This window comes from Chiloscyllium punctatum, chromosome 1 (genome assembly GCF_047496795.1).
Source record: "Chiloscyllium punctatum isolate Juve2018m chromosome 1, sChiPun1.3, whole genome shotgun sequence".
NCBI classification, from domain to species: domain Eukaryota; kingdom Metazoa; phylum Chordata; class Chondrichthyes; order Orectolobiformes; family Hemiscylliidae; genus Chiloscyllium; species Chiloscyllium punctatum.
Genome location: NC_092739.1, coordinates 77,183,046 through 77,206,303, shown reverse-complemented (window position 1 = coordinate 77,206,303; position 23,258 = coordinate 77,183,046). Strand labels below are relative to the sequence as shown.

General features: G+C 42.3%; 1 protein-coding gene across 6 annotated transcripts in view; it reads left to right on the top strand.

Annotated features, from left to right (window-relative positions):
- The window catches only part of lnx1 (ligand of numb-protein X 1), a 220,510-nt gene that overhangs the window by 74,134 nt on the left and 123,118 nt on the right, over positions 1-23,258 (top strand). For 3 of the 6 annotated variants that reach the window (XM_072569430.1, XM_072569412.1, XM_072569388.1), the window contains one exon: positions 20,229-20,698. In XM_072569430.1, coding sequence (XP_072425531.1) covers positions 20,334-20,698 — 365 coding nt within the window. In that variant the 5' untranslated portion in view covers positions 20,229-20,333. Of the gene's footprint in view, positions 1-12,965; positions 13,078-13,253; positions 13,319-13,357; positions 13,414-20,228; positions 20,699-23,258 lie in introns of those variants that run through there. The other 3 variants (XM_072569397.1, XM_072569404.1, XM_072569420.1) reach the window with 3 other exon arrangements.

Genomic DNA, 23,258 nt, shown 5'->3' with positions numbered 1-23,258 from the left:
TGAACAAAGAGACCTTGGAGTGCAGGTTTATATTCCTTTGAATGTAGAGTCGCAGGTAGATAGGATAGTGAAGGCAGAGTTTGGTATGCTGTCCTTTATCAGTCAGAGTATTGAGTACAGGAGTTGGGAGGTCATGTTGCAGCTGTATGGGACATTGGTTAGGCCACTGTTGGAATATTGCTGGCAATTCTGGTCTCCTTCCTATCGGAAAGATGTTGTGAAACTTGAAAGTGTTCAGAAAAGGTTTACAAGGATGTTGCCAGGGTTGGAGGGTTTGAGCTATAGGGAGAGGCTGAATAGGCTGGGGCAGTTTTCCCTGGAGCGTCAGAGGCTGAGAGGTGACCTTATAGAAGTTTATAAAATAATGAGGGGCATAGATAGGATAAATAGACAAGATAGAGAGTAGGGTGCTGGAAAAGCACAGCCGGTCAGGCAGCATCCAAGGAACAGGAGAATCGACATTTCGGGCATAAGTCCTTTATCAGGAATGAGGGTCGTGGAACAAGGGGGCTGAGTGATAAAAGGGAGGTGCTGGGGCTGGGGGAAGGTAGCTGAGAGTGCGATAAGTAGATGAAGTCGGGGTGAACATAATAGGTTAGAGAAGAGAGGGGTGCCGATAGGTGGGAAGGAAGATGGACAGGTCAAGAAGGCAGTGCCGAGTTAGAAGGTTGGATCTGGGATAAGGTGGAGTGAGGGAAATGAAAACATTGATGAAATCCACATTGATCCCATGTGGCTGGAGAATCCCAAGGCAGAAGTTAAGACGTTCTTCTTCCAGGCAGCCGGTTGTAAGGGTTTGGTGATGGAGGAGCATCAGAACCTGCCTGTGCTTGGGGGAGTGGGGGGGGGTGGGGGGTGAGTTAAAGTGTTCGGCCAGAGGGTGGTGGATATGTGGATTCTTCTGAGAATGTAAAAAAGCAGTGGTCTTTTGCAGGTCTGGAAGAATGTGGCCCTGAGCTTGTGCAGAGCTGACTGGAGAGAGAGTAGGTGGCGGTGCAGGGCTGCAAGTGTGTGGAGCAGAGGATCCGGAAAGAGAACTGTTTCTGGAGGTTTCGCCCCATAGCCAAACATTTAACTCTTCCGCCCCATCCCTCCCCCCCCCCCCCCCCCCCCCCCCGCCCCACAAAGGACATGCAGATCCTGGCCCTGCTCCATCGCCAAACCCTTGCAAACTGCCACCTGGAGGAAGAACGCCTCATCTTCTGCCTTGGGACCCTCCAACCACATGGGATCAATGTGGATTTCACCAGTTTCTCATTTCCCTTTCCACCTCGCAAAGGGGGATAGATTTGTTTGGAATCTGGTGGGCATGGACGAGTTGGACCGAAGGGTCTGTTTCCGTGCTGTACATCTCTCTGACTCTGAGTAGGCCATTCAGCCCTTCGAGTCTGTTTCACCATTTAATGTGATCATGCCACATCATCCAACTCCATACCCTGTTCCCACTTTCTCCCCATACCCTTTGATGCCTTTAGCCTCAAGAACCATATCTAACTCCTTGAAAACATTTCATGTTTTGGCTTCAACTGTTTTCAATGGCAGAAATTCCACAGTCTCATCACTTTCTGGGTGATGACATTTCTGGTTATTATCCACTTTATCTACCTGTCCTGCTGCCTTCAAGGATCTATGAATGTACCTACCAAGGTCCCTGTCACACTCAGTCCTTCCTGCCGTCCTACCATTCAATGTGAACTTCTTGTTAGTCCACCCGAAATGCACCCCCTCTCATATATCAGAATAAAACTCCATTTGCCACTGTTCAGCCCATCTGTATATTTCTGTAATCTAAGGCATTCCTCCTCACTGTTTACCACATCACTAATTTTCATGTCACCTGCAAATTTACTGATTAGCATTCATGTCAAGATCGCTCTAGGACACAGGGTTCCAGTCACAAAATCAATTACCCTTCGACCATTTGCCAAGTTGTCCTGGATCTAATGAGCTGTTCATTTCTTAACCAGCCTGTCATGTGAATTTGCTTCTTTTCTCACCTGCACACACACAACATGGAACAGAAAACAATTTGCTTCTTTTCTCTTGAATTCTTATGCCCTGATGTCATTAACACTTAATCTGGAATTTCTAATCAACGTTTTCGATCAGGGAATGCAATGAAGCTGATCTACTGACTTAGCAAAACCAATTGCTTTCTCATGTTCCACGTCAGTTTCATTTGTACATTGATAATATAATTAGCATTCTGTCTCAACAAACTACTAGGCAATTTTCCCTTTTCTCTCTGAAATAACTCCACAGAGGCTACCATCACCAAGTCAGCCTTTAATTGCATGTGGGAAGTCCTTGACACTGACCCAGCTCTCCAAGTGAACAGAATCCTTGCCATTTCTGTTTATATCTGTCAACAGGGCTCCCTGGTTGGGTGGTTAATCTGGTCCAATCATGAAACTCCTATTCAATGAGCTCCACCTGACTGATCTCGTCATAATCACTGCCATAATCATGGGGCACCTTTAGTGTGCTGGAATATTAAAATTGCTATTGTATTACTAATTCTCTCTATTCTACTACTTCTGTCTTTCTAACTTGTCAATCAGTGTCTTTCTCTCTCATTCTAATTCTGTAAGGTAACTGAAAATTTATATGCATAATTTCTGTCTATAGATGAGCACACATTATCAAGAGTGCTTTTTTGCAATGTAAAAAGTACTTGAATACTGCTCTCTAGCTAGTTGCAGCTGTTAATCATTAGCATTACATTATGAACCATGTGTAAATAAATGTCATTATTTTGTACAATTTTACCTCTCCATCTTTCATTGATTGCTGTATGACTGACCTTGATACAAGTCAACTCACTAAGTTGATTGAATGGAATACGTGTATTCCCCACTAACTAACTTGTATCTGTAGAGTTACAAATTTGTGCCTTTTTCATTCCTATAGCTAGATCATGTACAAAACATATTGAAGCTCTTTCAATTGCGCTGATCTGTTTTTCTGAGCCACAACAGAGCTGTGATTGTGGAAAGCCTAGAGCTGTCTTCTGCTTCTCAATCCCACACAGTTTTGTAGCTCTTTAAGCAAGTAGAAGGTGGGAAAGGATTACTCTGCTGTGAGTTGATGGAAGTTCCAACTGCTAATAATTCCTTAAGTATGTAAATGCCAGCTGATTAGACATTCTCTCTCCTACCACATAAATCTAATTGTTAACAATTTCATGATGTGGTTTTATTACTGGCTTACCATTGGTTAATAGAATATACATGGTAAAATTAATGATGGATGAGAGTGAGAATGTGTAGAAATTATTTGTGCTAGAGTATTGAAGGTGGATGGTTACTTCTGTGCTTTTGTAAAGATTTGACATTCTGGCTCCTTCAGAAAGTAATTTCTTGGATGCATTGGGAGGGATAGTAGAGCAGTTTAATTTTTTCGTCTGGAAAAAATTAATTTATCTTGCGTTCTATCTGAGCTTTTGACTGTGTAATCAACAATAATGCTACAAAGTAAAGGCAACAGAAGTGTTCTGTATCATCTATTTTGGATTAGAGTTAAAACAAGTAAACTTTAGAAAACTTATTTAGTGCTTAGTATGAGAAAATCTGAATTAAATGTATTGATGGTTTTAATTTTCTATATCTGTAAATGACAATAGGACACTTGGTTATTCAGCTTTTAGTAACTCATTGATAACACAAGTGAACTGATGCATATTTTAAAAAGAAAAATTGTATTCAGCAATTAAGTAGAGGAGTAGGAAGAATGTTTCGAAAACAGACTTCACAACCTGAAGAAGTTGTGAAGGAAAAGTGGCTTCAATGAAGAAGTGGGTGCAAGAGCAAGAGGTTGAGCAATAAACTGTTTGTAGTTCCTTGTGAGGTTACTGAGTGCTTACTGGACATGCATGAGCAATTAGAACCAGTGCTTTTCTAAACACAAAGGCGCCTTCAGAGCTCCCTGCATATTGTTGAGGAGAAAAAGGAAATGTTTGTTTGGCTTTTGGGAGGGGCCTGAAGTACTTTACATCACTAAAGAATATTAGCTTTTCAGATGAAAAAAGTTCAGCACACTTTTTGTACTGTGAGCTGAGAAATTATCAAGCAGATGGGAAGATTCAAAGTATTTGACTATATCCTTTTGCCTTGGCTCACTCTCTCAAGTTCTGTTTGTCATTGATAGGGTTGTTTATCTTCTTAAAGTATGAGTGCATCATTTCTAATGGTGTCTATTCTACATTTAAAATCAGCTGTCAACGTATATTGTGCTTATAAATTTACAGAATACCTTAGCTATTTGCTGGATCCTCATGACTCCAAATATCTCAGCTTCTAAACCTCCAGAGATTTGTTAGTGAAGATTTTTAAAAAATTATTTGTAAGTAAAGAATTGTAGTGAAATAACTGCTGCCAGGTTATCTGAGTTGAATACACTGGTTAATCAGGTTTGCTGTATAACAATTGGGCAGTGAGGCGCAAAGGCTATTAAATTAAATATTGCAGAATATATTTTAGGAAGTACATTTGTGCATAAAGTTTATATTATAATTTTAATAATTAATTTCCATATGTTTCTGCAATGTTCTCTTTTAATCTTGTTTTACTGTTGTTACTACTTTAAGTGATAATGTTATTCTATGGCTGGTAGATTGGGAAGAACAGGACTAAATAGACTCTTCCATTTCTTGGTTCCCCACCCAAGCACATAGACTCCAGCAGTTGAAAAAGGCAACTCAACACTTTCCCAAGGGCTGGATTAGTGGTGCTGGAAGAGCACAGCAGTTCAGGCAGCATCCAACGAGCAGCGAAATCAATGTTTCGGGCAAAAGCCCTTCATCCAAGGGCACCTAGGGATATGGGCAATAAATGCTGGCCAGCCAGCGACTCCCACATCCCATGAGAGAATTTATTTTATAAAACCACTTGCAGTAAGCCTAGTATGCCAAATATGTCAGTCAGGATCCGGTCCCTTGTAAATCAACCATTCTGCACATGGACATTAAAAGCCCACCCAGAGTAGATTTGTGCAAACTTGGTGCAGTCTTCCAAGCTATATTCAACATGGAGAAGTACCAATTCATCAGCTGCAGAAAAGCAATTGTTGGTAATCAGCAAGATGCTCCCATGGCCATGTCTGATCTGACATCATGTGACTGGGTCACAGTCAGCCCAAGCAATAAGCCAGCACTTATTATTCATCCTTAATCATCTAGAGGGAAGTTAGGATTTTTGCACAGTGCTGTGCGTCTAGAGTCACACAAAGGCCAGACTAGATAAAGATGAAAGGTTTCTTTCCCAAAATGAATTTTGTGAATCAGTTGAGTTTTTATGACAAACTATAATGGTTACACAATCACCATTTAAGCTGGCCATCTATTACAGATTTTTGTTGAATTCAATTCATATTTCCCACCTACCATGTTGGAGTTCAAACCCATGTCCCCTGGTGTTCTGATTACCAATCCAATGACATTACCAAGACACCATGATCTCGCCAATGGGGCAGGACATCAGCCAAGATGGTGACAGAGGTATCAGGGATATTGTGTTTGTATGACCGTGTCAGGCTGCTTATTTTTCCTGTAGGACAGCTGTCACAATTTTGGGACAAGTGCCCACATATTAGTGAGGAGCACTTCAAGGATTGACTGGCCGGGTATGTCATTGTCATTTTGCACAGTTGATGTCATGCTGCATCCTGTTTTTAGTTTTATCCTTGTTTAATTTTTCTGTTTCTGGTTTGAAGCAATTGGATGACTTCAGAGGCTATTTCAGAGGGCACTTGTGTGTCAATCAGATTTCATAGAATCCCCACAGTGTGTCAGCCCATCGAGTCCACACTAACCCCCCAAAGACCATCCTACCTAGACCAAAATCCCCTAACCCTGTAACCTGAATTTCCCATGGCTAATCCACCTAGCTTCCATATTTTTGGACTAGGGGAGGAAACCCTCGCAGGGAGATTGTGCAAACTCCACACTGCGGTCCAAGGGTGGAATCGAACCAGGTCTCTGGTGTTGTGAGACAGCAGTGCTAACCACTGAGCCACTGTGCTGTGGGTGTTGAGTTCCATCTAAGCTAGACTGGATAAAGATGGTAGATTTACATTCTGACAGACATTAGTGAACTGAAGAGAGTTTTTTTTTAAAAGCAACAACTCAAATCAGGATTGTATGTACCTTGGAGGGAACCTTAGAGGGGAGGTAGTCTTTTCCCACATTTATTAATAGATATAGAATGTGGGAAAATAAATAGCAATTGCCTATATTAGAGAGGAGGAGGTGCTGGGTATTGTAAAAAGTATAAATCCCCGTGCGCTGATGAGGTGTACCCGAGCACTCTGTGGGAAGTGAGGGAAGAAATTGCTGGGCCCCTTGCTGAGATATTTGTATCATAGATAGCCACAGGTGAGGTGCCCGGAGACTGGAGATTGACAAACGTGGTGCCACTGTTTAAGAAGGGTGGTAAGGAAAAACCAGGAAACCATAGACCAGTGAGCCTGATATCGGTGGTGGGCAAGTTGTTGCAGGGAATCCTGAGGGACAGGATTTACATATATTTGGAAAGGCAAGGACTGATTAGGGATAGTCAAGATTGCTTTGTGCATGGGAAATCATGTCTGTCTAACTTGATTGAGTTTTTTGAAAAAGTAATGAAGAGGACTGATGAGGGTCAAGGCGGTGGACATGAACCATATGGACGTCAGTAAGGCATTCAACAAGGTTCATTTAAGGCAGATTGGTTAGCAAGGTTAGATCACGTGGAATACAGGGAGAACTGGCTTGAAGGTAGGAAACTGGGGGTGGTGGTGGAGGGTTGCCTTTCAGACTGGAGGCCTGTGACCAGTGGAGTGCCACAAGGATCAGTACTGGATCCACTGTTTTTTGTCATTTATTTAAATAATTTGGATGTGAACATAGGAGATATAGTTAGTAAGTTTGCAGATGACAACAAAATTGGAGGTGAAGTAAACAGCGAAGAAGGTTACCTCGGATTACAATGGGATCTTAATCAGATGGTGGATTAGTGCTGCTGGAAGAGCACAGCAGTTCAGGCAGCATCCAAGTAGCTTCGAAATCGACGTTTCGGGCAAAAGCCCTTCATCAGGAATAAAGGCAGTGAGCCTGAAGCATGGAGAGATAAGCTAGAGGAGGGTGGGGGTGGGGAGAAAGTAGCATAGAGTACAATGGGTGAGTGGGGGAGGGGATGAAGGTGATAGGTCAAGGAGGAGAGGGTGGAGTGGATAGGTGGAAAAGAAGATAGGCAGGTCAGACAAGTCCGGACAAGTCAAGGAGACAGTTACTGAGCTGAAAGTTTAGAACTAGGGTGAGGTGGGGGAAGGGGAAATGAGGAAACTGTTGAAGTCGACATTGATGCCCTGGGGTTGAAGTGTTCCGAGGCGGAAGATGAGGCATTCTTCCTCCAGGAGTCTGGTGGTGAGGGAGCGGTGGTGAAGGAGGCCCAGGACCTCCATGTCCTCGGCAGAGTGGGAGGGGGAGTTGAAATGTTGGGCCACGGGGCGGTGTGGTTGATTGGTGCGGGTGTCCCGGAGATGTTCCCTAAAGCGTTCTGCTAGGAGGCGCCCAGTCTCCCCAATGTAGAGGAGCCCGCATCGGGAGCAACGGATACAATAAATGATATTAGTGGATGTGCAAGTAAAACTTTGATGGATGTGGAAGGCTCCTTTAGGGCCTTGGATAGAGGTGAGGGAGGAGGTGTGGGCGCAGGTTTTACAGTTCCTGCAGTGGCAGGGGAAAGTGCCAGGATTGGAGGGTGAGTTGTTTGGGGGCGTGGACCTGACCAGGTAGTCACGGAGGGAACAGTCTTTGCGGAAGGCGGAAAGGGGTGGGGAGGGAAATATATCCCTGGTAGTGGGGTCTGTTTGGAGGTGGCAGAAATGTCGGCGGGTGATTTGGTTTATGCGAAGGTTTGTAGGGTGGAAGGTGAGCACCAGGGGTGTTCTGTCCTTGTTACGGTTGGAGGGGTGGGGTCTGAGGGTGGAGGTGCGGGATGTGGACGAGATGCGTTGGAGGGCATCTTTAACCACGTGGGAAGGGAATTTGCGGTGTCTAAAGAAGGAGGCCATCTGGTGTGTTCTGTGGTGGAACTGGTCCTCCTGGGAACAGATCCGGCGGAGGCGGAGGAATTGGGAATACGGGATGGCATTTTTGCAAGAGGTAGGGTGGGAAGAGGTGTAATCCAGGTAGCTGTGGGAGTCGGTGGGTTTGTAAAAAAAATGTCAGTGTCAAGTCGGTCGTCATTAATGGAGATGGAGAGGTCCAGGAAGGGGAGGGAGGTGTCAGAGATGGTCCAGGTAAATTTAAGGTCAGGGTGGAATGTGTTGGTGAAGTTGATGAATTGCTCAACCTCCTCGCGGGAGGACGAGGTGGCGCCAATGCAGTCATCCATGTAGCGGAGGAAGAGGTGGGGAGTGGTGCCGGTGTAATTACGGAAGATCAACTGTTTTATGTAGCCAACAAAGAGACAGGCATAGCTGGGGCCCATACGTGTGCCCATGGCTACCCTTTTGGTTTGGAGGAAGTGGGAGGATTCAAAGGAGAAATTGTTAAGGGTGGGGACCAGTTCAGCTAAACGAATGAGAGTGTCGGTGGAAGGGTACTGTTGGGGACGTCTGGAGAGGAAAAAACGGAGGGCTTGGAGGCCCTGGTCGTGGCGGATGGAGGTGTAGAGGGATTGGATATCCATGGTGAAGATGAGGCGTTGGGGGCCAGGGAAACGGAAGTCTTGGAGGAGGTGGAGGGCGTGGGTGGTGTCTCGAACGTATGTGTGGACTTCCTGGACTAGGGGGGATAGGACAGTGTCGAGGTAGGTAGAGATGAGTTCAGTGGGGCAGGAACATGCTGAGACAATGGGTCGGTCAGGGTGGTCAGGCTTGTGGATCTTGGGAAGGAGGTAGAACCGGGCAGTGCGGGGTTCCCGGACTATGAGGTTGGAAGCTGTGGGTGGGAGATCTCCTGAGGTGATGAGGTTCTGTATGGTCTGGGAGATGATGGTTTGGTGATGGGGGGTGGGGTCATGGTCGAGGGGGCAGTACGAAGAGGTGTCCTCGAGTTGACGTTTGGCTTCAGCAGTGTAGAGGTCAGTGCGCCAGACTACCACTGCGCCCCCTTTATCCGCTGGCTTGATGGTCACCAGACTACCACTGCGTCGATTTCGAAGCTACTTGGATGCTGCCTGAACTGCTGTGCTCTTCCAGCACCACTAATCCAGAATCTGGTTTCCAGCATCTGCAGTCATTGTTTTTACCTTCTTAATCAGATGGGCCAATGGACCAAGGAGTAGCAGATGGAATTTAATTCAACTAAATGGAGTTGCTGCATTTTAGAAAGGCAAATCAGAACAGGACCTATACACTTAATGGATATTGTCCTGGGCAGTGTTGTTGAACAAAGAGACCTTGGAGTGCAGGTTCATATTTCTTTGAAAGTGGAATTGCATGTAGATAGGATAGTGAAGAAAGCGTTTAGTATGCTTTCCTTTATTGGTCAGAATATTGAGTACAGGAGTTGGAAGGTCATGTTGCGGCTGTACAGGGCATGGTTTGGCCACTTTTGGAATATTGTGTGCAATTCTTGTCTCCTTCCTATTGGAAGGACATTGTGAAGCTTGAAAGGATTCAGAAAAGATTGACAAGGATGTTGCCAGGGTTGGAGGACTTGAGCTATAGGGAGAGGCTGAATAAGCTGAGGCTGTTTTCCCTGGCGCGTCAGAGGCTGAGGGGTGACCTTATAGAGGTTCATAAAATCATGAAGGGCATGGATAGGGTAAACATACAAGATTGAGAGTGTGGTGCTGGAAAAGCACAGCCGGACAGGCAGCATCCAAGGAGCATTTCGGGCATAAACCCTTCATTCGGAATGAGGTTTGTGGAACAAAGGGGTTGAGAGATAAAAGGGAGGTGTTGGGGCTGGGGGGAAGGTAACTGAGAGTGTGATAGGTAGCTGAAGTGAGGGTGAAAGTGATAAGTTAGAGAGGATGATGGTGCCGATAGGTGGGAAGGAAGATGGACAAGTAGGGACAGTTCAACAGGGCAGTGCCGAGTTGGAAGGTTGGATCAGGGATAAGGTGGAGTGAGGAGAAATGTGAAAATGGGCGAAATCCACATTGATCCTGGAGTGGAGGATCTGGAAGGAGAACTGTTTCTGGAGGTTTCGCCCCATGGCCAAACACTTTTTTAACTCCATAAAGGACATGCAGATCCTGGCCCTGCTCCATCGCCAAACCTTTGCAACCTGCTGCCTGGCGGAAGAATGCCTCAACTTCCGCCTTGGGAGTCTCCAACCACAAAGAGACCTTGGATTGCAGGTAGATAGAATAGTGAATAGGTGGCATGGTGGCTCACAGCGCCAGGGACCTGGGTTCGATTCCCACCTCGAAGATTATCTGTGTGGAGTTTGCACTTTCTCCCAGTGTCAGCTTGAGTTTCCTCTGGGTGCTCCAGTTTTGTCCCACATTCCAAAAGATGTACAGGTCATTTGAATTGACCTTGCTAAATTGCCCATAGTGTTAGATGCATTAGTCAGGGGTAAATATAGAATTGGGGAAAGGGTCTGGGCAGGTTACTCTTTGGAGGGTTGGTGTGGACTTGGGCTGAAGGGCCTGTAGGGAATCTAATCTGAAAGTGTTTGGTATGCTTTCCTTTATTGGTCAGTGCATCGAGTACAAGAGTTGGGAGGTCATGCTATGACTGTACAGGACATTGGTTACGCCACTTTTGGAATATTGCATGCAATTCTGGTCTCCTTCCTATTAGAAGGATGTTATGAAACTTGAAAGAGTTCAGAAAAGATTTACAAGGATGTTGCCAGGGCTGGAGGGATGAGTCTGAATGGGCTGGAGCTTTGGAGGCTGACCTTTATAGAGGTTTATAAAATCATGAGGGGCATGGATAGGATAAATAGATAAGGTCTTTTCCCTGGGGTGGGGGTGTCTGGAACTAGAGGGCATAGTTTTAGGGTGAGAGGAGAAAGATATAAAAGGAACCTAAAGGGCAACTTTTTCACACAGAGGGTGGTGTACCTATGGAATGAGCTGCCAGAGGAAGTGGTGGAGGCTGGTACAATTTCAATATTGAAAAGGCATCCAGGTGAGTATATGAGTAAGAAGGTTTTAGAGGGTTATGGGTCAAATGCTGGCAAATAGGACTAGATGAGGTTTGGATATGTGGTCAGCATGGATGTGTTGGACTGAAGTGTCTGTTTCCATGCTGTACCTCTAACTCTCTAACTCTATATTTTAAATTGTCCCATTTGGTGTGGCGGGGGATGAACTTTTGTTCCTAAAGCATTAATCCAAGCATCTGGATCATTAGTCCAGTAACATTGCTATTGTGTTGTTGCTCTCTTTAGTGAGCATTGCTGAGGCAGGTTGGGAGTGCAAGGGCTCGCTGACCTACAAAGAAGATTTCCAAAGCACATCAAAACATTGGGATGGAGGAGAATCCCTTCCACAGGCAGTCACTGACTGTGCAAGAAACTATTGGCCCTGTCACTGTGGGGAGGTGGGAAAGGGATCGCTCTGCCAGGTGAAACACTGGCACCAGTGCAGGATGGTTCATATGGGCTGTTATCTAGGCTAATTATCACTGGCAAAGATGGCCAGCCCCAGTTCCCATCAGAGGCAGGAAGCAGTGGGTCTTGCCCCACCCTCCTGCATCTTTATCCACTCTCGGTCTCCAATTCTGTTTCCACAAGGCTAAAAAAAAGACAACTTTTAAATTAACTTATTGTTAAACGTATTAACATTATTAGTCAAATAAATGGGAATAAAACCATACAGATGGCTGTTGGCATGGTTATGTGATTACAGTAATAGAGTCTGGAAATGGCAAAGACATGAAGAAATAAGGCTTTCATCATCAACTGGGTGAACGGTTGGCGACTGACATTACTGAAATACTGACAAAAACTTTGTGATGAAGTGAATTGAGCAGGGAATACTAAAAAAAACTAATAACCTTTTAACAGAAGGTCCCCCAGGGTTTACAGGATGTCAAGCCTGCCTTGTGGCTGGTCTCACCTGTGAGGATAGCTAAGAAAATGAATGGGGTTGGTTGGCAAGTACATTATTTGTGGTAGGTCCTAAAGGCAACAAATCTGTCTTAATGTTTGATGGACTTTCATTAACGCTGGATGTCAAAGAAACAAACTGATAGCACGTAATTAGTGCAGTGATCAAGGAAAACACTGCAAATTAAGGTGAGTTATTGTCCATATACATGTGCAAAGTAACTCAATGTGATTGGAAATCAGACATAAAGGTAAGATGTACAAGTTGTGATTGTAACTGGATAACCTGATAACCCTTCACCCTTTGTTAGTGCAAATCTATCTACCTCTGCCTTAAAAATATTCAGAGATTCAGCTTTCACCACTTTTTGAGGAGGAGTTCCAAAGACACTTAATCCTGTGTGAGAAAAAAAGATTCTCCTCTCTGTCTGAAATGGGCAACACTTTATTTTTAAACAGTAGCCCCTATTTCTCAATGTAATGTATCTTTTGCAATATTTGGTCCCAATCTATGTTAGCCTGAAGCTACATCTCTGTAATGGTTATTAGTTCATGCTGATTTAATTCTCTTTATGCTATCAGTTCACCTGTTCTGTTTTGATTAATATGTGCATTCAGATATGTACCTTCTACTTCAGTTAATTTATGACTTTTTTGTAATCACTTGTGGTATCTGTTGATTGCCTCTTAGATTTCTACACTTTCTCCCTTCATGTCATGATCCATTTATTATTTCTAGTTTGCTTTGTCTCTACTCTCTTTTTGATTTGCAACAGCTTCCCAAATTTAATCCCTTGCCCCAATGTTTTAGTTTAAAACCCTCTCCACTTCCCTCCTTACACAATTCACAAGAAGGCTGGCTACAGAATGGTTCCCATTGTGTATAGCAACCTGAAATACAGGTAATACAAAAGAACAAGTCTGTAAGTGACTCATAAATATAGTGAAACAGGAAAGGTCTTAAAAGGCAAAGGTCCTGCTTTGGAATATGCTCCTAATGTCTGAAAGGAAAGAAAAACTGGAAGGGATGTATGTTGTTTGTATCAAAACAATATGATCCACATTTCCACACAATTCATGAAACGGTGAGATTTTCCAAACATTCTCTTTTGTACATGGCACCCTTAATTTTTTAAAGAGTCTCTTGTCGTTGCAAGAGAGTCTCCAGGAAATGAGAAACCTCTGAGGTGAATACTGCAAATTGGGTGGGATCAAAATCTGTAAAAACCTGCAATTATATATGAAGGAAAAGTTTTGAATTGGTTGATATTCGAGCAACTTCATTTTTAACCAATGACATTCTTTTCTAAAAAGAGTGCAGCAACGGTGAGTTCACAATTTGCTTCTATGGTTTGAAAATTTTGAGCAGTCATTTTGTAATTTTTTCCAACAAAGGAATATGTTTCTGACACCGGGCATCGGTAAGTTACGATGATTTGAGTTTCTTTGGGTTTCTTTAGACCTATTCATTTTGCATCTTCATCTCATCAAATCCTTTCCATACGACAACTTGCTGGAAAGGCTATCATTCCTGACATTTTGTTACTTTGTCAAGGGTTAGTAAAACCTAAAGTAACTAACTTCAATTTGTTTTCTGAGTTGCATTTCCTTTAATTCTATCTACTTGATGAAGTCATGACTGTTTGCAATAGCTGATGAACTCTCAGAGCTTTTTAATTCAACAGCATTGAACTTTTGTCTGAAAAGGTTAGCAATTGCATTGAATGTGCTAGGTTAAACCTGGGAATACATTGTTAAAAGGAAACAACAGCCTTCTAAAGATTCAAGACTATATGAATATAAGCGTTACGATAACTGTTCGAATTTGAAGTCACACTAAACTTAAACAGAAGTTATATAATTTAGAGAATGTGGAAAGGTAAAATCTTGTCTGAACTTGTACTTATACAGTGCCTTCACCACAGTGGAATGTTCTAAACTACTTCAGACAATGAAATACATGTACCTGTAAGTGCAATCACTGTTGTAATGCAGAAAAGAATGAAGCTAAGTTGTGCGCAGCAAGGTACCAGAAATATAACAACCTAAACAACCAGATAATTCATTTTATTTTAAGTGATGTTATTGAATGATAAATATTGGCCCATGATCCAGAACTACAGGGCATCGGTTTAAAGTGTGAGGGGAAAGATTTAGAAGGGACCTAAGAGGCAGCTTTTTCATGCAGAAGGTAGTGCATGTATGGAATGAGCTGTCAGAGGAAGTGGTGGAGACTGGTACAAATACAGCATTTAAAAGGCAGCTGGGTGGGTATATGAATAGAAAGGGTTTAGAGGGATATGGGCCAAGTGCTGGCAAATGGGACTAGATTAGGTTAGGATATCTGGTCGACATGGACGTATTGGACCGAAGGGTCTGTTTCTGTGCTGTACATTTCTAGAGCTGCCTTGCTGTAATTCTAACAGTAACTTGGGACTTTTTGCAACCACCTGCGAAGCATTCAAACTGTCTCACATGGCTCAGTGCTCCAAGGTGCTTACATTCTGTGCACAGTGCTGGTACTGGGGATTGTAACCTTGGATTATGGGACTCAAGTATCTAGAGTGGGTCTCCAACCTGAAGCCAGTTGGCTTGAAAGTGAGATGAATCATTTATTCACATCGAGTATTGTAGATTAATAAACAACAGTACCTTAGAAATATTTCATTTATATACACTGTCTCCTCAACCTCAAGACGTTTCAAAGGATTATAACACCCAATGAGTTATATTTGAAATATTCTCACTGGTATTATAGAGTCATAGAATCATACAGAACGGAAACAGACCCTTTGGTCCAACTCGTCCGTGCTGACCAGATATCCCAACCCAATCTAGTCCCACCTGCCAGCACCTGCCCCATATCACTCGACACTATCCTTTTCACATACCCATTCAGATGCCTTTTAGATGTTGCAATTGAACCAGCCTCCACCACTTCCTCTGGCAGCCCATTCCATGCATGTACCACCTTCTGTGTGAAAAAGTTGCCCCTTAGGTCCCTTTTATATCTTTCCCCTTTCACCCTATGCACTCGAGTTCTGGACACCACCACCCCAGGGAAGAGACTTTGTCTATTTATCCTATCCATGCCTCTCATGACTTTGTAAACCTCTATAAAGTCACCCTTCAGCCTCCGATGTTCCAGCGAAAACAGTCCCAGCCTATTCAGCATCTCCCCATATCTCAAATTCTCCAACCCTGGCAACATCCTTGTAAATCTTTTCTGAACTCATTCAAGTTTCACAACATTTTTCCGATAGGAAGGAGACTAGCATTGCACACACTATTCCAACAGTGGCCTAACCAATGTCCTATTCAATGTTTATTGGAACAATGTATCAAACTTTCATACACACAGTCACACAAACATCAAAAGGGGTAAATGACTGTTTAACTATTTCTGGTGTTGTCACCCAAGTGAGGAATATTTGGCAAGATCAGGGCCAGAGCTCCTTGTTGTTCCTTGAATTGAGTAATAAGATAGATGTGTAGCGGCACAGAAGGATTAAACCTTGATTAACTTCTGAAAAAAACAGCAAATATAGCAATGACCAGAAGAAGGACATTTTAAGAGCCAGCCTCAGTTATGTGATTTGGCCCTGAATTTGAATTTAAACTCTCTGACTCAAAAATCAAAACTTTTAAAAATGAATTTATGGGATATCAAAATCTTTGGCTGTGCCAATGCTTATTTCTCATCTCTTACTGCCTTTGAGGAGATGATAGTGAGCTGCCAACTTGTACTGTTAGGGTGTAGGGTGTAGGAAAGGTAATGACCTGAAATAGTAGCATCGCAGATGGTGCTATTTTCTCTTTTTATGTCAGACTTCCAGCATTTGAACTGGTATTTAATTTACCGCCACTTCTCTTCCAGGAATGTCTTCCTCAAAAATATTTCCCTTTGTCCTTTGACAAGATTTCCTGTTTGTTTTCCTTATTCACCTTAGGGTGTAGTTGAAACCCCAGGGCTGGAAGGAAGGGAATTCCAGGATTTTAACTCATAGTAGTAGAAGGAAAGGCAATATATTTTCATGCCAGGGCAGTCAGTGGCTTGGAGAAGGTCCCATAGTCAGTGGTGTTCCCTTGCATCAGTCCCTATGTCCTTCTGCATCTTAGACATTGGGTTTAGAAAGTATTGTCTGAAGAGACTTGGCATGTAGGAGTAGTGCATCTAGTTGATGCTACAAATCTTTACCACTGGTCATCACTTGGCACTTGTGTGACACAAATGTATTTCCCACTTGGCAGTCAAAACTAGGATATTGTCCAGGATATGTTGCATTTGGTTATGAACGTCTTCAGTATCTGAGGATTCTGAAATGGTGCTGGATATTGTGCAATCATTAATGAACTTCCCCTCTTCTGATGGAGGGAAGGTCATTGATGAAGCAGCTGAAGATGGTTGGGCCCATGACACCACGCTAAGGAACTCCTGCAGAGGTGTTCTGGAGTTAAGATGACTGACCTCCAAAAAGCAACTTCCTTTGTATGAGTTATGACTCCACACTCAGAAAAATGGAGCCTTGATGTCAAGGGCAATCACTCTCACTCTGTCTCTTGGATTTGGCTCTTTTACCAATGTTTGGACCAAGCCTGTAATGAGGTCAGGAGAGGAGGGGATGTTCATTGATGATTGCACAGTATCCAGCACCATTTCAGAATCCTCAGATACTGAAGACGTTTATAACCAAATATAACATATCCTGGACAATATTCTAGTTTTGACTGCCAAGTGGGAAATACATTTGTGTCACACAAGTACCAAGTGATGACCAGTGGTAAAAGTTAGTAGCATCGACTAGATGCACTACTCCTACATGCCAAGTCTCTTCAGACAACACTTGCCAAACCCAAAGTCTAAAATCCAGAAGGACATAGGGACTGGTGCAAGGGAACACCACCACTTGATGGTACTGTTGATGGCACCTTCCATCACTTTACTAATGGTAGAGAGTAGGTGCAGACTATTTCTGCTGTTCTGCTCTTAGATCTTACGGTGGTAATTGACTGGGCCGGATTTGTCGTGCTTTGTGTGGATATGCCTAGACAATTTTCTACATTATCAAGTAAATGTCAGTAACTAATCGGGTTCACAATTAAGCCAATCTAGATCTAGACAGGATATATTTGGTGATTAGCCATCATCTCCCAGATGCCACATCCCTGAGATGAGACCAGAGACAGGAACAGGTTGCCAGATGGTCATGCCAGGCAATGGGGTGAAGTTGCAAGATCATTTGCCTGCCAACCAGGCCCCACCTCAGGAGGGAAACTCTGCCCAGCCTTTCAGCTCAGTGATCTTTCATCAGCTGGGAGGAGAAACCAATGAAGGTGAATAAGGAAAACATACAGGAAATCCTGTCAAAGGACAGAGGGAAATGTCTTTGAGGAAGATGTTCCTGGAAGAGAAGTGGCAGTAAATTAAATACCTGTCCAAAGGCAAAAAATTGCATGTACCATCTGTGGTGCTAGTATTTCAGGTCACTAACCTTTCCTCGGATCCACATGTTCATCAAGTCAATTTCTTTTAGTTTGCAAATTGGAGAAACCATATTGGTTTACCACATACCCATGTCAAGAAATTATAAGGGTAAACCTGATTTTGGTTTGAAGTCCCATGAACAATGCCTACAGAAAGAGATTCGTGGTTTTGCCTATAGTGCACACTGAAACATTGTTCACTTGGACTCTGTTACTTTGTGTCAAATGCCAAGTAAATGTTTCAGCTCCTGTGGGGGGCAGGACTGAGGGAGATTTCCAAATAAAGAACATATTTTAGTTTCACCTTGACAGGTTGAGACAGATCCTTTCAGGGAGAATTAAATTGATAGCACGAAACCAAAATCTGGTTTTACATACATTGCTAGTTCTTGAAAGTTATTAAAATAAGATATTTCTGGGTGTTACCTGATTGCAAATTTTTCAGGCAGGTCCTATTCCTGACCAGCTTTGGACAGGTCGGTTGCCTTCACTCGGAGTCTTTATCGATAACCACTGTGCCATATTTACAGAGTGCAATGTGTTATATACGTGATCAACTGTTAAAAAAAAATGACTTTAGTTTTCTTTTCTGATTCTCATTATTATGATTCTGTCTTTGTTTTGTAAATGCAAATTAATACAATGAAAGACATCGTTATCCCACTAATTGTATTGCTGATCTTTTATTTTCTGAATTTGGGAATTGTCCTATAAGGTAATGTAGCAAAAGTCAATATCCCTTTATTTGCAAAAAATGATTCCAATTTTTGGTCTGGTCATGCCCTTGTAATCTGATTCTCATCTAGCATAACTGTATACAAAAGAGTTTGCTTCATGCAAACTGATAAATGAAACCAGTTGGAAATTTAGCATTTAATTTTCTTTTTAATGTTCCCTTTTCTTTTCTCCATTGCTTATATAAGATTGGTCAAACTTTGTCGGTGCCAAGAGTTCTCCAGTGACCTCACATAGACATCATCAGGCTATGTTTGGACCACCTATCCCCTTCCCAGCTACCTCGCCCACCCCCACCCCCACCCCCACCCTCCTATTTATATCTCAGTCTCCTTTGCCCCAACCCCACATTCCTGATGAGGAGCTTATGTGCGAAACAATGACTCTCCTGCTCCTTGGATGCTGCCTGACTGGCTGTGCCTTTCCAGCATCATACTTTTTGACTCTGATCTCCAGCACCTGCAGTCCTTAGTTTCTCCCTCGCACCATTTAGGAGTGGGTTCCATCACTATTACAGACAAATCCAAGTGTACCAGGATCCTTCCCTTCACTATCTTGTGGTGTTGGGTGGCACAGGCGGCTCAGTGGTTAGCACTGCTGCCTCACAGCACCAGGGACCCAGGTTTGATTTCAGCCTCATGCAACTCTGTGGAGTTTGCACATTCTCCCTGTGTCTGTGTTGCTTTCCACTGGGTGCTCTGGTTTCTAGTCAAAAGGTGTGCAGGTTAGCTGGATTGGCCATACTAAATTGCCCTGAGTGTCCAGGGATATGCAGACGAGCTGGATTAACCATGGGAAATGTATTGTGACTGGGATGGGGTGGGTCTTGGTGGGATGTCTTTCTAAGGGTTGGTGTGGACTCAAAGGGCTGAATGGTCTCTCTTCACACTGTAAGCATTCTATATTGCTATTAGATGTGGAGAGAGCTATATATTTTGGGCAGAAATTCTCAAGGGGTTAGCTATTCTTGTCCATAACGTGTAGCATTGTCACTGTAGAATCCAGAAGAGTAAGCCTCAGTTGTGTACTGGGGCATGAGGAGAAGCTGAATTAACTGAGACAGGGAAAGAGCAGGAGCACTGACAGACTAAACTGAGGATCGAAAAGGAAAATACCAGCATGAATTGGCTACTGATGGGGACAGTGTGCAGATTGTCGATTGTGAGGGGAAAGAATGCCAACTTTAAAAAAAACTGAGTAATCTTTCTTCCCAGGAATAGATTGCCAGCTGTTTCTGAGAAAATGCTACATTGTAAGCAAGAATAGTTTAATTCCGAAGTAAAAAGCAGATTAACATTTTTTTCCTGTAGGATTGGGAGAAAGACACTTTTTGGATGGAGGGGAAAGAATCTGTTTTTGTCTTTAATGTAGATTCTAAACTACCCAGAAATACATCAAATGAAGTGTGAACATTTCCAGAAATGTATGCCAGAGCCTGCAGCATATCCTCATTTAAACTATTCCCCTTCCAACAAATCTGAAGGAATTACATTTTGAAATGCAATTACTTGGTAATATAAACTGAAAGTGCCTTGTTGCATGTGGTAAAAGAATAATAGGGCAATTTTTGGCACATTGATTAGGGCACTGAGATGATACCTACTTTTCTTCAGATGTTGCTGATGAAGGTCTTGCATTCATTTAAACAGTGGGGTAGGGCAAGACATCAGTTTAATATCTCAACTGAAAAACACAATGTCCAAGTAGCGTAGTACTGCCTCAAATCTTCACTGAATTTTCAGCCAAAACACTCTACTCCAGCACTCGAATGCGGCTGAAACCCCAAACCTCAATCACCTGAGAGTGCCAGCAAAATATAAGCCAGTTTGAACTATATTCATGCCTCCAAACTAAGAGCCTTACTTTCTGTTTGAGTATCCATTCTCATTCATTCTCATTGATGTGCAATGATAACCTGTTATTGGTCTGAAGATAAATTTGACTTCTGGAAGATTTTAATTATTTGCTGAATGAAGAGTTTCAGTTGTTTACTTGTCTCTCTCTGTGTTTCTTTCAGTTGTGGGATTTAACCAGAAACCCCAGTGATCTACTTAATTGACCAGCATTTATTTGGAACTTGCTGTCCCTGAGTATTGCTGAATGAAGTGATTCTGCAGTGATTATGAATTCTGACGTACTGACACTTTGTATTTGCTGTGGACAGCTGCACCTGCCTCAGGAAAATCATTCATATAATTACCAGGACGAAATCGATGATGATCTCATATGTCACATCTGCCTGCAACCCTTAGTGCAGCCACAGGATACACCATGTGGTCACACTTATTGTACTTTATGCCTTACCAATTTCCTATTGGCCAAAGACTTCTGTCCCATGGATAGGAAGCCCTTGTGTATGAAGGTGTGCAAGAAATCAAGCTTCCTCGTGCAAAAACTCTTGGATAAATTAATGGTCGCCTGTCCATTTAAAGACCACTGCACTGAAGTAATGCAGCGCTGTGAGCTAGAACTTCATCTACGTCGCAAGTAAGTACACTTGGCATTTGAAGAAACGTAACTCCGTGAAGAAATTAATCTAGTGTTGAGATTACAACCAATCTGTCAATCAAGTCCCAAAACCAATGTTGATCGACCAACATAATTTTACTTTTTCTCATTCATGGGATGTGGGCATTGCTGGCTAGGTCAGCCATTATGACCATCCCTATTCTTAACTGCCCTTTGGCAATCGCATGTTCATGGTTCTGGAGTCACATGTGAGCTAGACCAGGGAAGGTTAGTGGATTTCTTTTCCTAAAGGAGCAAATGGGCTTTTGTAACAATTGACAGTGGTTAGTTGGTCGCCATTATTCCAGACTTTTCATTAAATTCAAATTTCACCATCTTCCGTTGTGGAATTCCACATCACAATACTCTACCACAAAGTAAGACTTCTTTAAGTTAATACTGTCTGTAGTCAACTGAGTCACAATCCTTTTACTAAGTCTGTACATATGCTTATTTTTTTTATTTCTCCCCTTCTTCAAAATTAGCTTTTCAAAAGGTGCACAAGGCAATCCAGTTTTCACTGATTGATTTTGCTTTGTTTTTGTCCAGTCTACTGTAGGGAACTCTCCAGTCTGGGTCTCTCCAAAAGGATTCAGTAATATTTAAATAAATCTGTTAAGCACCCAAAGAACAGCCAATCAAATATTTCTTTGATCAATCCTGCAAGATGTTAGTATTTAGACTGAATTCAATGACTTGGTTTATCCCCCAGGCTGTTGGCTCCAGCGCAACTATTTCATTGAAATATATCCTGGTATATTTTGAAGAATCAAGCTGATTTTTGGCCACTTGAGTATTGTAACTAAACTAAAGGAGCCTACCATGTTGAAAGATTCATTTTATTACAACTATATCCAGCTCTCGAGGTGTCAACATTTCTTTTTGTTTTGCACACTCGGTCCTGTGTTCTGTTTCCAAATGAACATAAACTGAAATTAGTGACAGCTGCTTTTTCGCCTTAACACAACCACAGAGGTCAGCAGACTCTGTAACTCTTTCAACCAGTTAAACGTTGAAGGCAGTTTTATGTTTCAGTTTTATTCTTCACATTTTATGCGAACACTTTTTGGTGCAAATCCAGTGACCACCCTAAAGCAAAACATAATCTTCATCAGAGGTAAGTGGATGTGGGAAATAGTTTAGTTAGCTGGACTATGACAATGATTGTTGCCCCCAAATTCCCAGACTGCCTTTCAATATTAATGGCAAGGCAGTGGCAAAATCTTGCAATTCTGTGGCTTCTATGTCAGACATCATAGACCACACTGCAGACGTGGTAGTAGCCAATGGGAGACGTTTAATTATTTATTACTGTCTGGGGTTTAATTTTCTCTTAGCAAAGCACTGGTTAATACATTTGCAGAAAATTTCTTTAAGGGCTTTTTAGTACAGTCATTAGCTTTTCAAAGTAAGTAGCTTAGTTGTAATGTGACTTCTAGAAGAACCAGAAGACATCAGAAATCTAGTTGTTTAATTTAGAAAACAAAGACACTTTGTTGCTCTGTGTTGTTTGAGTACACTGCACAGACTGAAAATTATATAACTATAGTTAGTCAGAAATACCAGACTATATACTTTTTCATTACCTTTACTGATGGATAAATATTGAGCTCCTCTGTTGCTGCTCAAATTGGGCCTTACCTTTCTAAGCTGGCCACATCATTCATCTGTGAATTTCTAAATAATCAGTCACTTGTGACATTGTCTATCTAGTACTTTATCTTCCTCAATTCATGGTTTCCATTGTTCCTAGAAATATTCCCAAATCATTACTATTGCCTTTCTTGGCTGGACTTTGTACTATTTGTCCATACTGTATTTTTAATGTGTCATTCTTCAATTAACCTTTGCCCGTCAACATTGCTCATGTTTTCCCGTTTAGATCTAAATAATAGTGGCCTCTCTCATAAGAGTTTATTCTCTGATATCCTCCATTTTCAGAGTGTAAAAGGGAGAAAACTTTAATGCATGTCTAAGATGCACATGCTGCAATGACGGTTTTATGCATTTAAGAAAGAAAAATACTTTTATTTATATAATTCTTCTCACATTCTTAGAATTTTGTAAAGATTCTTTGTTTTGACTTCTTTTTAAGTGTTAATATGTGACACCAACCAGGTCCCATTGCTGATAAATGACCATAACTATTTGCTGATACAGGTTGAACACTCAACAAATATTGTCATTAATCTTTTATAAACAGGCTTCAATGTAATAGATTTCCTCAAATAGATTTTAAAATGTAACACTCTCACAGTGCTTCACTGATGTGTGTATCTACTTTATATATTTAAATTGTGTATGTTGTTTGAAGCCCAAAACATTGTGATTTAGAGGCAAGCTGCAATGAACTTCCCTGATGGATTAGCAGGCCTGTTAAAGTATCAAAGGGACACACAAGTCTTTGTTTGTTGACTCTTGTGGTATCAGTACCACAGGAATATTGAGTACAAAATGATAGACTCGCAATGTGGAATGGCACAGTGGCACAGGAGTTAGCACTGCTGCCTCACTACGCGAGGGAGGCAGTATGAGTTTG